General features: G+C 39.8%; 1 protein-coding gene across 1 annotated transcript in view; it reads right to left on the bottom strand.

Moving 5' to 3' along the window:
- Positions 1-11,420, bottom strand: part of EDNRA (endothelin receptor type A) — a 36,173-nt gene extending 24,753 nt beyond the window's left edge. The window contains exons 1-2 of the mRNA XM_009468769.2: positions 11,239-11,420; positions 7,766-8,244 (exon numbers count right to left, since the gene is read on the bottom strand). Of these exons, the coding sequence (XP_009467044.1) occupies positions 7,766-8,167 (402 nt within the window). The 5' untranslated portion in view covers positions 8,168-8,244; positions 11,239-11,420. The remainder of the gene's footprint in view (positions 1-7,765; positions 8,245-11,238) is intronic.
- Positions 11,421-12,249: the final 829 nt, after the last annotated feature.

The raw sequence follows: 12,249 nt of genomic DNA on the forward strand, positions 1-12,249 counted from the left end.
GGACCCACAGACTGTTGTTCATCCCACATAGGTAACTCAGCTGTGCTCCCCCACTTTGCTGGAAAGAGGGAGAGCTTTAAGGGTGAAGGAGAGAGAACACAGTCTGTCTCTAGGTATTCCTTCCCTTCCCACTGCTGGAGTGAAAAGCCTCAACTTTGGGAAGGACAGTGAGTAGAGGAAAAGTAGAGGAAAACAAAGAACAAGGCTAACCTTTATAATGCAGGGCACAAGACCAATATCATGCTGACATGATAGTTTGGGCTTCTGCTGACTTTGGTATCACTTGTTTTTTTCCTTATACTTAGATTCACGTTACTGCCATGGTAGAGAAGGCACACTGCATCTCTTCAACTCTGCTTTACAGGAGATACATTCCTAATTTTGCTACAACCAAGAACCATCTTTTTTCCACTTCGGGTGGATAAAAGACTGACTGTGTTTTTTTCTGGAAGGAAGAAAGGTTATGTGGGGATGCGTGAGAACCATCAAAGACATTTTTTCCTCTGAATTGCCCTACCACAGCTTTTTCTGCTATTTTGCTCATCTTTGCCCAGCTGAGTAAAGGTGGAGGTAGCAGAGCCATGCCATTTCATGAATGCGTACAGTCTTTTTCTCCTGCTTAGGCAACTATGGAAGGGAATGTATAGTTTTTACACAAGAGAAAATAGGTTATACTTCAAGAGATCCTGAAAGGTAAGAAAACAAATGCAGAAGCAGAAGCAGGACGTTCTGTATGAACTAACTGGTAAAAAAATAAATCCTAAGTTTTATGTTCTTGTTAAAATGTTAAAAATGCAAACATTTCTTACAAAAATCTACTTAGCGGTAAAGCATTCCTAACAACTCTAGACATCTCCCCTGTGGTATTTTTGCTGTTTACAAAGTAGGATTAGTTTCTTTTTTGTTGTTCCGTGGTGTTGGCTAACTTCCCATCCTTTTAGGTAGACTGTTTCTCAAGCTGTGCTGCTCTTCTTCAGGGAAATGAGCTGCAAGGTGTGCTTGTGTGGATGGTGATTTGCTGAAAAGAATTTTTTCAATCCCTGGGCAAAATATTGCTTTTGTTATTCTTCCAGCTGTGTTGTCTTTTGTGTGTTGCTAAAGAGAGTGACAGGTTTGCTAAGAAATTACTGCAGAACTGGTAAACCCTGGATATGCACGGTGAAAACAACTCCTTGTTATCTGTAGATTTCAGCTGATTGGAAAATAAAGACAGCGAACATACTAAAATATTTTGTTAAAGCTGGAGTCTCTAGGTACTGTACGGTATTACAAATCCACAGAACAGCAAGGCAGACATGAGACGTGAAATTGAAGATGAGGGAGGAGCATTGAAGGGAACATGCATCCCACCCCATCAAAGTACAGACATTAGTTAAAGGCAGAGTGGATCTTGAACTAAGACCTAGAATATAAAATCCCTTCCTTAACTGCTACCTTGGTAGCACATTAAACACTTTCTGCTAGGAAGCTGTAGTCTTTAAATTATAGAGAACAGATTCCTGATGGACTTCCCTTCCCTGTTCCATTTTGGGTAATTTCTGCCTTCAGGACTCAGCAATCAATTCCTGTGCTACCTCTAGATTTCTTTCATGTATGATCACTGCATGGAGACACACACCCAGTAATAGGTCGTGTTCTGAGCAAGTTATATGGATTTCTGCATCACACTGGGCTACCAGTGTGTTGCTTCTTGGAATCACTGATAAGAATTCAGTGAAAGCCAAAATGCAGTTGTTAAGATGGTGGCCTCAGAATTTCCTACTGGTTTTGGTACTTCATTGAGAAATATACATTGGACACATGACAAATTTTGCTTTTAAATGCGTGTTTCCTTTCTGAGTACATTTAACTTCATGTGGGCTGTGGGCTTGGCCTTATACTCCTTTGGCACAAAACTATTAACTACTGTGGATGTCACTTGCTCTATTAGCCTACAGGATCAGTCCCAATGTGTTTAATTATCATCCCTGCTTATGTATAATATTAATTCCGTCAGTAAAGGTAATCAGATATGCCAAATAATTTGTGATTAAGAAGGGATTGGTCTAACACTTATGCATTTACTCTGGTGTTGAAAAATGTCCATGACTAGAAATGCCTCAGCTAAGTCTTCCTTTACTGAAGACAAAATGGCTGAAGATGTTTGCTTACTGCCAGCTACCTTTTATATTTAGACTCATAATGTTCTAGGTGGACTGCTCAGATTTAGATGCTGTTGCAACTACGATGAGCATGAATACCAATTTACTAACAAAAATGCTTACTTTATTAAAGAAAACATCATCTTCTTGAGGTGATTGAGCAGTGGACACTCTTGCTTGTTTTCTGGGTAGATGCCTTTCACTTCATACCAGTAAAATAATTAGGAAAATGTTTGTTATTCACATTCAAAGAAACAGGTTAAAAGCTGGCTAATTTGCTTCATCTACTTATTTATAAACTAATGGTTTAAGGAGTTAAGCATATTAAGATGTAAGGCAATATAATTTATGTCAATCCTGTGTAAGTCAGTTCTCAAAAAATAGAACTCATTTAAACGTTTTTCCTTATATTGCATAAAAGTGGAAGCCGAGACAGCTCAGGACTTCCCAATAACACGGTTAAATATGAATTTTGCCATTCCAAAGGCCTTGGCCTAGAGTGTTTCTAGCTCCATGAGCTAAGGAAAGAGCTGTGGACAGCTGCTTCTGTGGAGACCATCTATTGTTCTTGCTGTTGCTCTGCTAAACTTTAGCAGTGACAGCAGTAGCAGCCATAAGGGCTTTCCAGAGCTTTAGTGCAGCCAAGGCAATAGTGGTGCTATGGTTATTTTGCTGCTGCCTATGTATAGCCTTAGAAAATTGTCTAGTTTCTTTATGGAAAGCAGTCCTCTAAAGAAGTTTTCGTGCATTGTGTCCAAACTTAGCTTATTTGCTACAGACACACATGGCAATGATGGGTAATGCAGGTGATGGAGCAGCTTTCAGCTATGTGCTACGCCACCTGATACTAGAAAAGGAGGTATAAAACCTGTCGCTTCTTCAATGCCTTAACCCTACCTCTACAGCAGCATAAAACATAAAAGTTGTATTTCCCAATCTTTTCACTGCAAAGAAGTCATTCTTACTGATTTGGAGGCTTTAGGCTTTGACATCTTGAATGTCCGTTTGGGGTAAAAAAGAAACTATTTGGGTCCAGGTGCTAAAAATATGTGATTGAAAATGAAATTAGAATCATAGAATCATAGAGTCATTTGGGTTGGAAAAGACCTTTAAGACCATCAGGTCCAACCATTAACCTAGCACTGCCAAGTCCACCACCAAACCATGTCCTCAAGCACCACATCTACACGGCTTTTGAATACCTCCAGGGATGGAGACTCAACCACTTCCCTGGGCAGCCTGTGCCAGTGCCTGACAACCCTTTCGGTGAAGAAATTTTTCCTAATATCCAACCTAAACCTGCCCTGGTGCAACTTGAGGCCATTTCTTCTCATCCTATCACTTGTTACTTGGGAGAAGAGACCGACTCCCAGCTCGCTACAACCTCCTTTCAGGTAGTTGTAGAGAGCGATAAGATCTCCCCTCAGCCTCCTCTTCTCCAGACTAAACAACCCCAGCTCCCTCAGCCGCTCCTCCTAAGACTTGTGCTCTAGACCCTTCCCCAGCTTTGTTGCCCTTCTCTGGACACGCTCCAGCACCTCCATGTCCTTCTTGTAGGGAGGGGCCCAAAACTGAACACAGTACTCGAGGTGCGGCCTCACCAGTGCCGAGTACAGGGGCACTATCACCTCCCTGGTCCTGCTGGCCACACTATTTCTGATACAAGCCAGGATGCTATTGGCCTTCTTGGCCACCTTGGCACACTGCTGGCTCATGTTCAGCCAGCTGTTGACCAACACCCCCAGGTCCTTTTCCACCAGGCAGCTCTCCAGCCACTCTTCCCCCAGCCTGTAGCATTGCATGGGTTTGTTGTGACCCAAGTGCAGGACCCGGCGCTGAGCCTTGTTGAACCTCATACAGTTGGCCTCAGCCCTTTGATCCAGCCTGTCCAGATCCCTCTGTAGGGCCTTCCTACCCTCCAGCAGATCAACACTCCCACCCAACTTGGTGTCATCTGCAAACTTACTGAGGGTGCACTCGATCCCCTCATCCAGATCCTTGATGAAGATATTAAACAGAACTGACCCCAATACTGAGCCCTGGGGAACACCACTTATGACTGGCCCCCAACTGGATTTAACTTTTAAATTTTAAATTCAGTCTATTAAGGCTGGATTTATAACTGGCACCCTTCCCGTAAAACTCAATTTGTTACAATTTTTAATATTGATTTGATACTACCAGTGGATCTACGAGCAGTAATTAAATGTAATGGGGCTTTAATACATCCAGAATATCTTCAAAGGAGGCTAGTGAGTATTACTCACATCTCAATCCATTTAACAAATTGCTAAGCGGAATCCACTATATAATTACAGTAATTGGAGAAAGTAAGGGGGAATTTTTGAGCCTACTGTACTGTGAAGAAAGGATAAAAATGTCAACACCTGTGACCATATCTTTAGCTGACATAAATTACATAGTTTCTTTTTTTTTTTCCCCAGCATCACATCTTTGTTAATTGTGTAAATGCATAACAGAATGATGGACTCGATTCTCCTGGGACCTTACATTTTCAATTACTATAATCTTATAACTGCTTCTTTCTAAGGATTTGTAAAATGGATTTGAATACCAGTAACATTACCTACTTCTCTTTTGAAAGTAGTTTCAAAATAGTTAAGGCTACCTTATGTTTCAGGAAAGTGATTATACCTATTTCTGATATTACATTATAATTACATAATATTACACATTTTGTTCTATACGATGTGGCCATCTTAATTACTACTGGTTACTTTAATAGCAGATGAATGCTTGTTTACTCTAATTCTGATTTCAGAGCTGTTTTGTTGTCCTAAAAATGAAGATCTGACCTATAAGGTATTAAGTGTTTGACACCATTTGTTTATATAGGATACTAATACACGGTTCAACACATAGCTGACTCTGAAGCTAAAAGAATCTTTAAAATAAAGTTCAGAACTAAGTGTATAAAATACTTTAAAATTTAAAATCTAAAACAAAAATAAAACCACTTTAATTTTTTTCCTTAAAAGACTGTCGCTTCCACTTCCAAATTGTGATATTTCCAGTGGCCACCCTTCATATTGTCACTAAACAAGAGGAGCTAAATGGTGTCACAGATTTTAGAATCCCTAGTGATACAAACAGGAATGCCACTTAACAAACTTTAAAATCTACTCCTAATGCAAGCAAACATATTACTGAATGGTTTATATGAAAAATGGACTATAAATAATAGTAGAATTTCTTATCAGAAGTACTGGAGCTCCCTTATAAATGCTATAAATGCTTCCCTGTATCAGAACACATGTGGCTAACCTTATACAACAAGGTGGTTGTATATGGTAATTTTTAAGTAATTTATTTTGGAGGTTCAAGCACTCAAAACATTACTAAAAGCTAGAATTATGCTTGTAAATGTGATTTTAATTCTGCCTTCTTACATGTGGGAATTGACATACATTGATGTCAAGGGGCTGCAGTTTCATTCACAGACTTTATTTATCAAATACATCTCTGTAATACAGAAATAAATTTTCATATAGGCTAAAATAATTTCATTTGTACAGAGACATTCAGGACCACAGTTCAGCTCATCATATAAGATATAGCAAGGCAAGTAAACCTGTACAATGCCAAAGAAGCGTCAGAAAATTAAAAGAAAAAATGTATTGCAAAGTAATAAAAGGAATGTAAAAAATATTATTTGTCACTTTTAACTAAATTTCTAAAGAATTTTCAGAAGACCACCAAAAGGCAATTCTGAAAGGCAAAATTAATTCCAGATTTCCATTCCTCATTGTGAAGAAGCAGCAGAGCTCTAGAAAGGTTAGAAAAAATTGTGTAATAAAAATACCTGTTCTTTCCCAAACTCAGCTCTGAAAAAACCACGTGCCATTTTTCCTTAAAATTTCTTATCAGAAATACCACAAGAAGTAAGAAAGAACACTGCTTTAGCAATTATCCATAAAGACATCCAGATAATTTACCAGGGAGGAAACTGTAATGAATCATGGGAGATGCAGTCCAGGCTATGAGTCCGGTTCACTAAGAATAGTGAAAACATGCAGAACCCCAATCCCGTGTCGCATTAGGCATCCACACAGCTATGGAAGACAGGTGACTCTCAAATCAGGTAGAGGCTAATCTTTCTCATCAACTTGTTAATCCAAAATACTCTACAGATATCTGCTATCTTATCAATGAATTGATTATTTAATTTTCCAGGTGGCATACTGAAAAGTGGAAACTAGAATTTCCATTAAATCACGTGCATTATTATTAACAGTCTTTATCCTAGTTTCAAATTCATATTATATTAAAACCAGATAAAGTTAAAAGACTTATATGTAATTTATCCTACTGGAAGATCAGAACCAGGTACTGCATTTTACCATAGGTAATATGCCTCTGTACAAATGTAACATATGCACATATACATATTTTTAATCCATTAATGAATTCGAATTTTTATGATCTTGTCCTATCAATACCTGCGTTATAATGCAGGTCAATAGTTATGATGTCAATATATAGATACAAAATATGTCTTTTCAATTCACTGCCTCTTTAATTTTAAAATCCAATTTGAAACCACAAGACTCTAGTTATTATAAAGTTATGCATTAAAATGTTTTGTTTAAAACACGTATAAATAAAAGTTAAGCCTCTAGTATCTTTAAGGGCCAAAATTGTGAGGAATTGTTTTTTGTCATTATAATAGTGTTTTATTTACTAACAGAAACACCTTAAGTTTTTACTGAGAAAAGAAAGAAAAATTATAATATCCAATCAGCTATACACCTGTGTATAATCCACAAAGATACAGATAGAAGCTTACAAAATTCTTTGATGATTTTCTAAGATATCAGCAAGGTATAATAAAAAATGACTTAGTTTTGTTCATTCAAGCCTGTCCTGGACTCATACCAGTTACATTAGTAAACATATATTGCATCGGAAAAAGCACTGCTTTATGGCTTTGTTTCATTAAAATGGAAAATAAAAAAACTGGGACAGGATAACTTTATACCAGATTAAACAATCGCTGGGGATCATTTTATACTTTGACAAATCCAGGTGAAATTTAATATTTAAAAAATGTTCTATGATATAATTGATTTTACTAACTCTGGAATAATTTTGAGAATCTGCTATTAATGAATATTAAATTAAAACCTTAACGCTCAGCTTAACTGACATAATCTCTCTCCGCAAAGTCATAACATGAAGCCTGCAGATCACAGAGAGCATTTTCTGTAAAAACATCAAGTAAGGATAGGATATTCCAAAAACAGCAAGTAGTCCAATGCTGTATGTCCATCAAGGAGGAGAACAGTTTATAAATAAAGTCTTCCCTTATAAATTCCTCTGCTAGCCATAGTAGCTATAATAAATTAAGAGTCCTGTGAAATGCCCAAGGCCACGCTTTGGTTAAAAGATAAGAGCTACATCATCTTTAAAAGGAGATGCACTCTTTCTTTCTGGAGGTGAGATGTGAAAGCGAGGCTGTTGTTGTAGAACAACAAAAGTCCGCTTTTCTTAAGTGGATTATTCATTGACAACAGAGCGCTACTTAGACAAAGAAGTAACCATAGAGAACAGACAGCGTGCTTGTAAGGAAACTGCAATTAGAATGTATTGTTGTTGCATCCTACCTTGTACACCATGATAGGAATATCAATGACAATATAGATGAGGTCTCCTAGTGCCAGACTGGCTATCAGTGCATTCGGGCCATTCCTCATACACTTGTTCTGGTAAATGATCCTCAGCAGAGTTGCATTCCCAACCATTCCAACGATGAAAATAGCACAAGATACCACTGTGTTAATGTATTTAAAAGTTTCAGCAATCTTAGTCTGTTGGGAGCATTTGACGGTTTGGTTGGACACCAGGGGCTGCCTGGTGGTGAGGAGTATGCTGGATTCGATCCCTGAGAAAGTGGAAAGGTAGTTTCCCAAGTCAGTCTGATTGGCAGCATATCTGTCAGAGCTGTCACTGAGGACAAATCCTGGAACCAGCAGCAGCAAGGAAACTCTTAAGCACAAGGCTTCCATCCTGAAGTCCCAAAAGAGCAAATTCAGTGAGACAGGGTTTTTTCAGTATTTCAGTGAGATACTTCCCACTTCTTCACCTGCAGAGAGAAACAATAAGCAAAATCAAAAAAGAAACACAGAATCAATACAAGAGGTAGACTAACACACCCTGTTTCGCACTTAGGAAGGGTATTTGAATGTGCAGTCTCTACAGCACGTATGTATAAACACCTGTTTGTAATCACTGTGCTACTCTGAAGTCGAGATGACCCACATTAACTGTCTGACAAAAGGCAAACACAAAAAATACCGTAAGTGATAGCTTATACAAATGAGATCCTGCAAAATCTTTTTAGTTTGAGACAGAATTTGTATATGAATGGAAAAACTATGGTGGATGAAGTTCTGTTTTAAAATATAGACTTGCAAGAAAAGTGTACCAGCAAAGAGAGACCTTGGAGACTGCTGAATGATATTTTAGCTAAAATAAAAAGTTATTATTTTTTCATTGAAAAAGGTATCAGCACTGCATTAATAATTAAAGGTAGTAAATTTGTTAATTTTCTGAGTCTTTTTGATATAGTGCAACAATGAGGCTTTATATTATTTTTCACTGACTTTATAATTACCTGGATTTCAAATGAAGACTGAAAATACATGTATTTCAAATCAAATTTGGACCAGATCCAAAGTCCCTAAATATTAGGAGGAAGACTTTTATAGTCTCAGGGTAGACCTCTGGCCAGGAAAAGCCCTTCAAAACTTTGTGTTATTTGGTTCCTGAATGTCATTGCAACTCATGTTCGGTACTTAGCCATTGCGCAGCTAATGATAAAAATTTAAGCTCTTTTAAAGATAAAAAATACTTGGTTTAGTATTCTAAGCAACAACTCATGACATGTGCGTATAGGAAAGGAAGCATCATAGCATTCTCTCCCATAAGTATGACTGCCTACGTGTAACCACCAGAGCTGGCTCCCTGCCACAGTAGGTACAGATACTACACCTCCAGTGAAACCAAGGAGGCCACTCAAGTCCATTTCCTTCAAGCCTCAGTTTAATTTACGATAAAGATTTTTTTACATGGCTCATATCTGCAAAACAAGACAAAGTGCTGCAGTGTTGTGAAAAGAAGAGTAGAAAGTAAAGTATTTATAACTTTCTGATTTCTAGGGACTCACATGAAGGATTTAGGAGGATCCTTTTAAATAAATGAATCCTAATGTCATTCCCTATGGAGCTATTAAGTCAGAGTTTATAGCAAGAAATTTACCAGAGAAAGAATGTGGGACAATTTACTGATAGGACTTCTGGAGGCAGCCACAGTATAAATATTTACTACTATTACCCTCTTCTGTTGCGTGTGGTCTGTAGAAGTGTGTGTGTACCTATGTACAGCAGCAATGCAATGTTAACTTGAGTATTCCTGGCTGGCGTGTAGAGTGCTATCCCTCACAGACAGGGATCCACGTTTACGGTCTTTTGGATTGGTGTATTTGAGATGGTGATCTGACCAACTGTGAGTTCCTATGCACTCGATTTTAAAGTCTAATATACTAAATAGTAAATCCTTCTTTATTAAATGCCGTTTGCGGTGGTATCTCAAGGCAGTTAGCAACAGTTTGCATGATGTAAGTGCTTTCACTTTAGGTTTCTAAATCATATCAGAAACAACAGACATATTTGACTGTAACTCTTTTCAGGCAAGTATTAATACTTTTATTATTTACTATGACTATGGTTCCCCAATTTACAAATAGAAAAGCTGAATCGCTAACGATTTAAATGACTTTTCCATGTTCATACTTGCCCAAGTAAATGTGATACAGCTATGAACAGAACCCACAGCCCTATACTTTAGTGGTTATATTAGTATCCTCCTCATTTAATGACGTTTTCTTGTGAAAATTTGAGAGAGAGAGAGAGAGAGAGAGAGATAGATAGATAGATAGATAGATAGATAGATAGATAGATAATCTCATATGAACATGGTGGTAGCATGGCAATCATGCAGCCAGCATGCAAAGCTAGAAACAAAATTGCCAATTACCAGCTCTTCCCTCTCCCGGAAGAAACTTTTCCATAAGAAGCGAAACTAGAAAATTTTTAATACGATAATTTCTAAGGATATTTTCTTTGGGATTCCTGACCATCCTTCATTCCTCTGTGCAAATTTTCAAAGTATTTATATTGTTACAGAATATAACATGCAAACTGCCTCATGTAAGTGACATACTAGCACCCGTAATAACTGTGTGTAATAACGTAATCCAGTGTTCTCCTTCACGTGTAATCTGAACACCTGGAGCGTGTGAGGGTGTTGCGTGCATCTGGAGGCCACATGCACGCGCTGCGCCTGTGCCCCTACAGCACTGCAGCGGCAGCCGCCGATGCAGGGAACAAAACTCCTGACTTGCCTGGGGTGTCAAGCCAGAAAAATTGCCGTGCCGAGATTCACAAGAAGAGACCGTACTATTGGAAATGGAGTTGTTCGAAGTATTAAAGACGAGCTAAAACGTTGACGGTGATTCATCTGCCCAAAAGGCAGCCGAGATGTAAACAGGAGCAAATAAACTTCACGAGGGTACGCAAGCGCTGAAAGAAAGACTGCCGGCAGGACGGATTTCTCTTGGTTGCCTCCCACCCCAGCACAGGCAGCGAGCGCTCCTGCTCTTGGGATAAGTGCCTTGTATTTCTTCCTCTAACGCCACGGAAAGCACTCTCCGCTTGTAACACTATCAAAAGATCAATTCCAACATGCACTTGGCAAATCAGTTCTACCTCCCCTGCAGCCTGTATAGAGCATCTGACAAGATCTATCCACTGTGAAACTTTATTTAAGAATAGTTACGGCAAGCTGCCTTGTGCCTGTCTCTCGCTCCCTCCCTCTCTCTCACGCTCACACGCACTCACTCACTCACAGACGCACAGAGGTGCACCATCGTCCCCCAGTCGTTATCGGGAGCGTTATCGAGAAGTGCCGAGAGCGTCCCGCGGCTCGGGCCGGGCTCTCCCCGGGAAGGGGCAGCGGCTCCCGCCCGGCCCCGCCGGCAGCGCCCGGCCCCGCCGGCAGCAGCCGCCGCCGCACTCACCCCCGGCGAGCCTCCTCCGCCGGGCTCCCGCTCCTGCTCCCGCTCATGCTGTGGCCGCTGCCGCTGCTGCTGAGAATTTCCTCTGAGTGGCTTTTCCTGGGATAGTCTTACCAGATCCTCCTGCCTGCGTCTGACTGGGTGGGATTGAAAATCTCCACCTCCGCTACATCAGTAGAAGAAAGAGACAGACTGAAGAAGTCAGAGCGTCCCCTCTTTTCTGCCCCCTCCCCCAATTAAAACAAACCTCCAGCCCAAACTGAGCCCCTGCCAATGTTAAACACAAAGGCTGCCTCCCGGGCACAGGGGAACACTGAGCTCTTTAACTGTTTCCTCGCTGAAACTGAGCTGAACTACTTTGCTGGACTCATCCAAGCAACAGCCTTGGGAATCCACTACTGTAGCTGCCTGCTAAGAGCACATAGGGTTCTCGGAAAGGTTGCGTACGCGATCGAACCAGACGACATAGGAGCCATGAGCAGAGCAGGGAAAAAAATCTCACGATGAAACATACAGCTTTTGCCTTGCATTTGCCCCGGGTTTGGCCAGGATTATAATATGGTTCCAAGACAGTCAGTAAAATTCGATGCGTAAGAGTTTCAAAAATGCTGGGTCCGTTAATGGGGACTGGTCCTGGGTGAAAATTTCTGTGGTCCATCCAGGACACACCTTGCCAATACCTCTTAGTTTTCAGGACCAAAAATGCATTTCCAAAGATAATAAAAGTGTAGTATTTTCTGGCATTCCTATGTTTCCTAACCCTGTTCTTCTGTCAAGGTAGTGGTACAAAAAAACTTGCGCAGAAAAAGCGGGAAGTTCTCTTATAGCTAGTAGTCTTTTCTCATGATGAAAAAATACCAGTGTATCAGAGGGAGCAGCTTGTAGTGGAAACAGTTTCAAAATCCCTTCATGCTAGAAAGTTCAAGAAATTTTCAGTTCCTTCTTGAATCATTTCAGGATCCTCATTTCATGGCAAGTTTCCGTCTGGCCGTACCACAGAAATTATTTTCTAAA

Source organism: Nipponia nippon, unplaced genomic scaffold, assembly GCF_047370975.1.
Source record: "Nipponia nippon isolate SJK-2023a ecotype South Korea unplaced genomic scaffold, ASM4737097v1 scaffold_6, whole genome shotgun sequence".
Lineage (NCBI taxonomy): Eukaryota > Metazoa > Chordata > Aves > Pelecaniformes > Threskiornithidae > Nipponia > Nipponia nippon.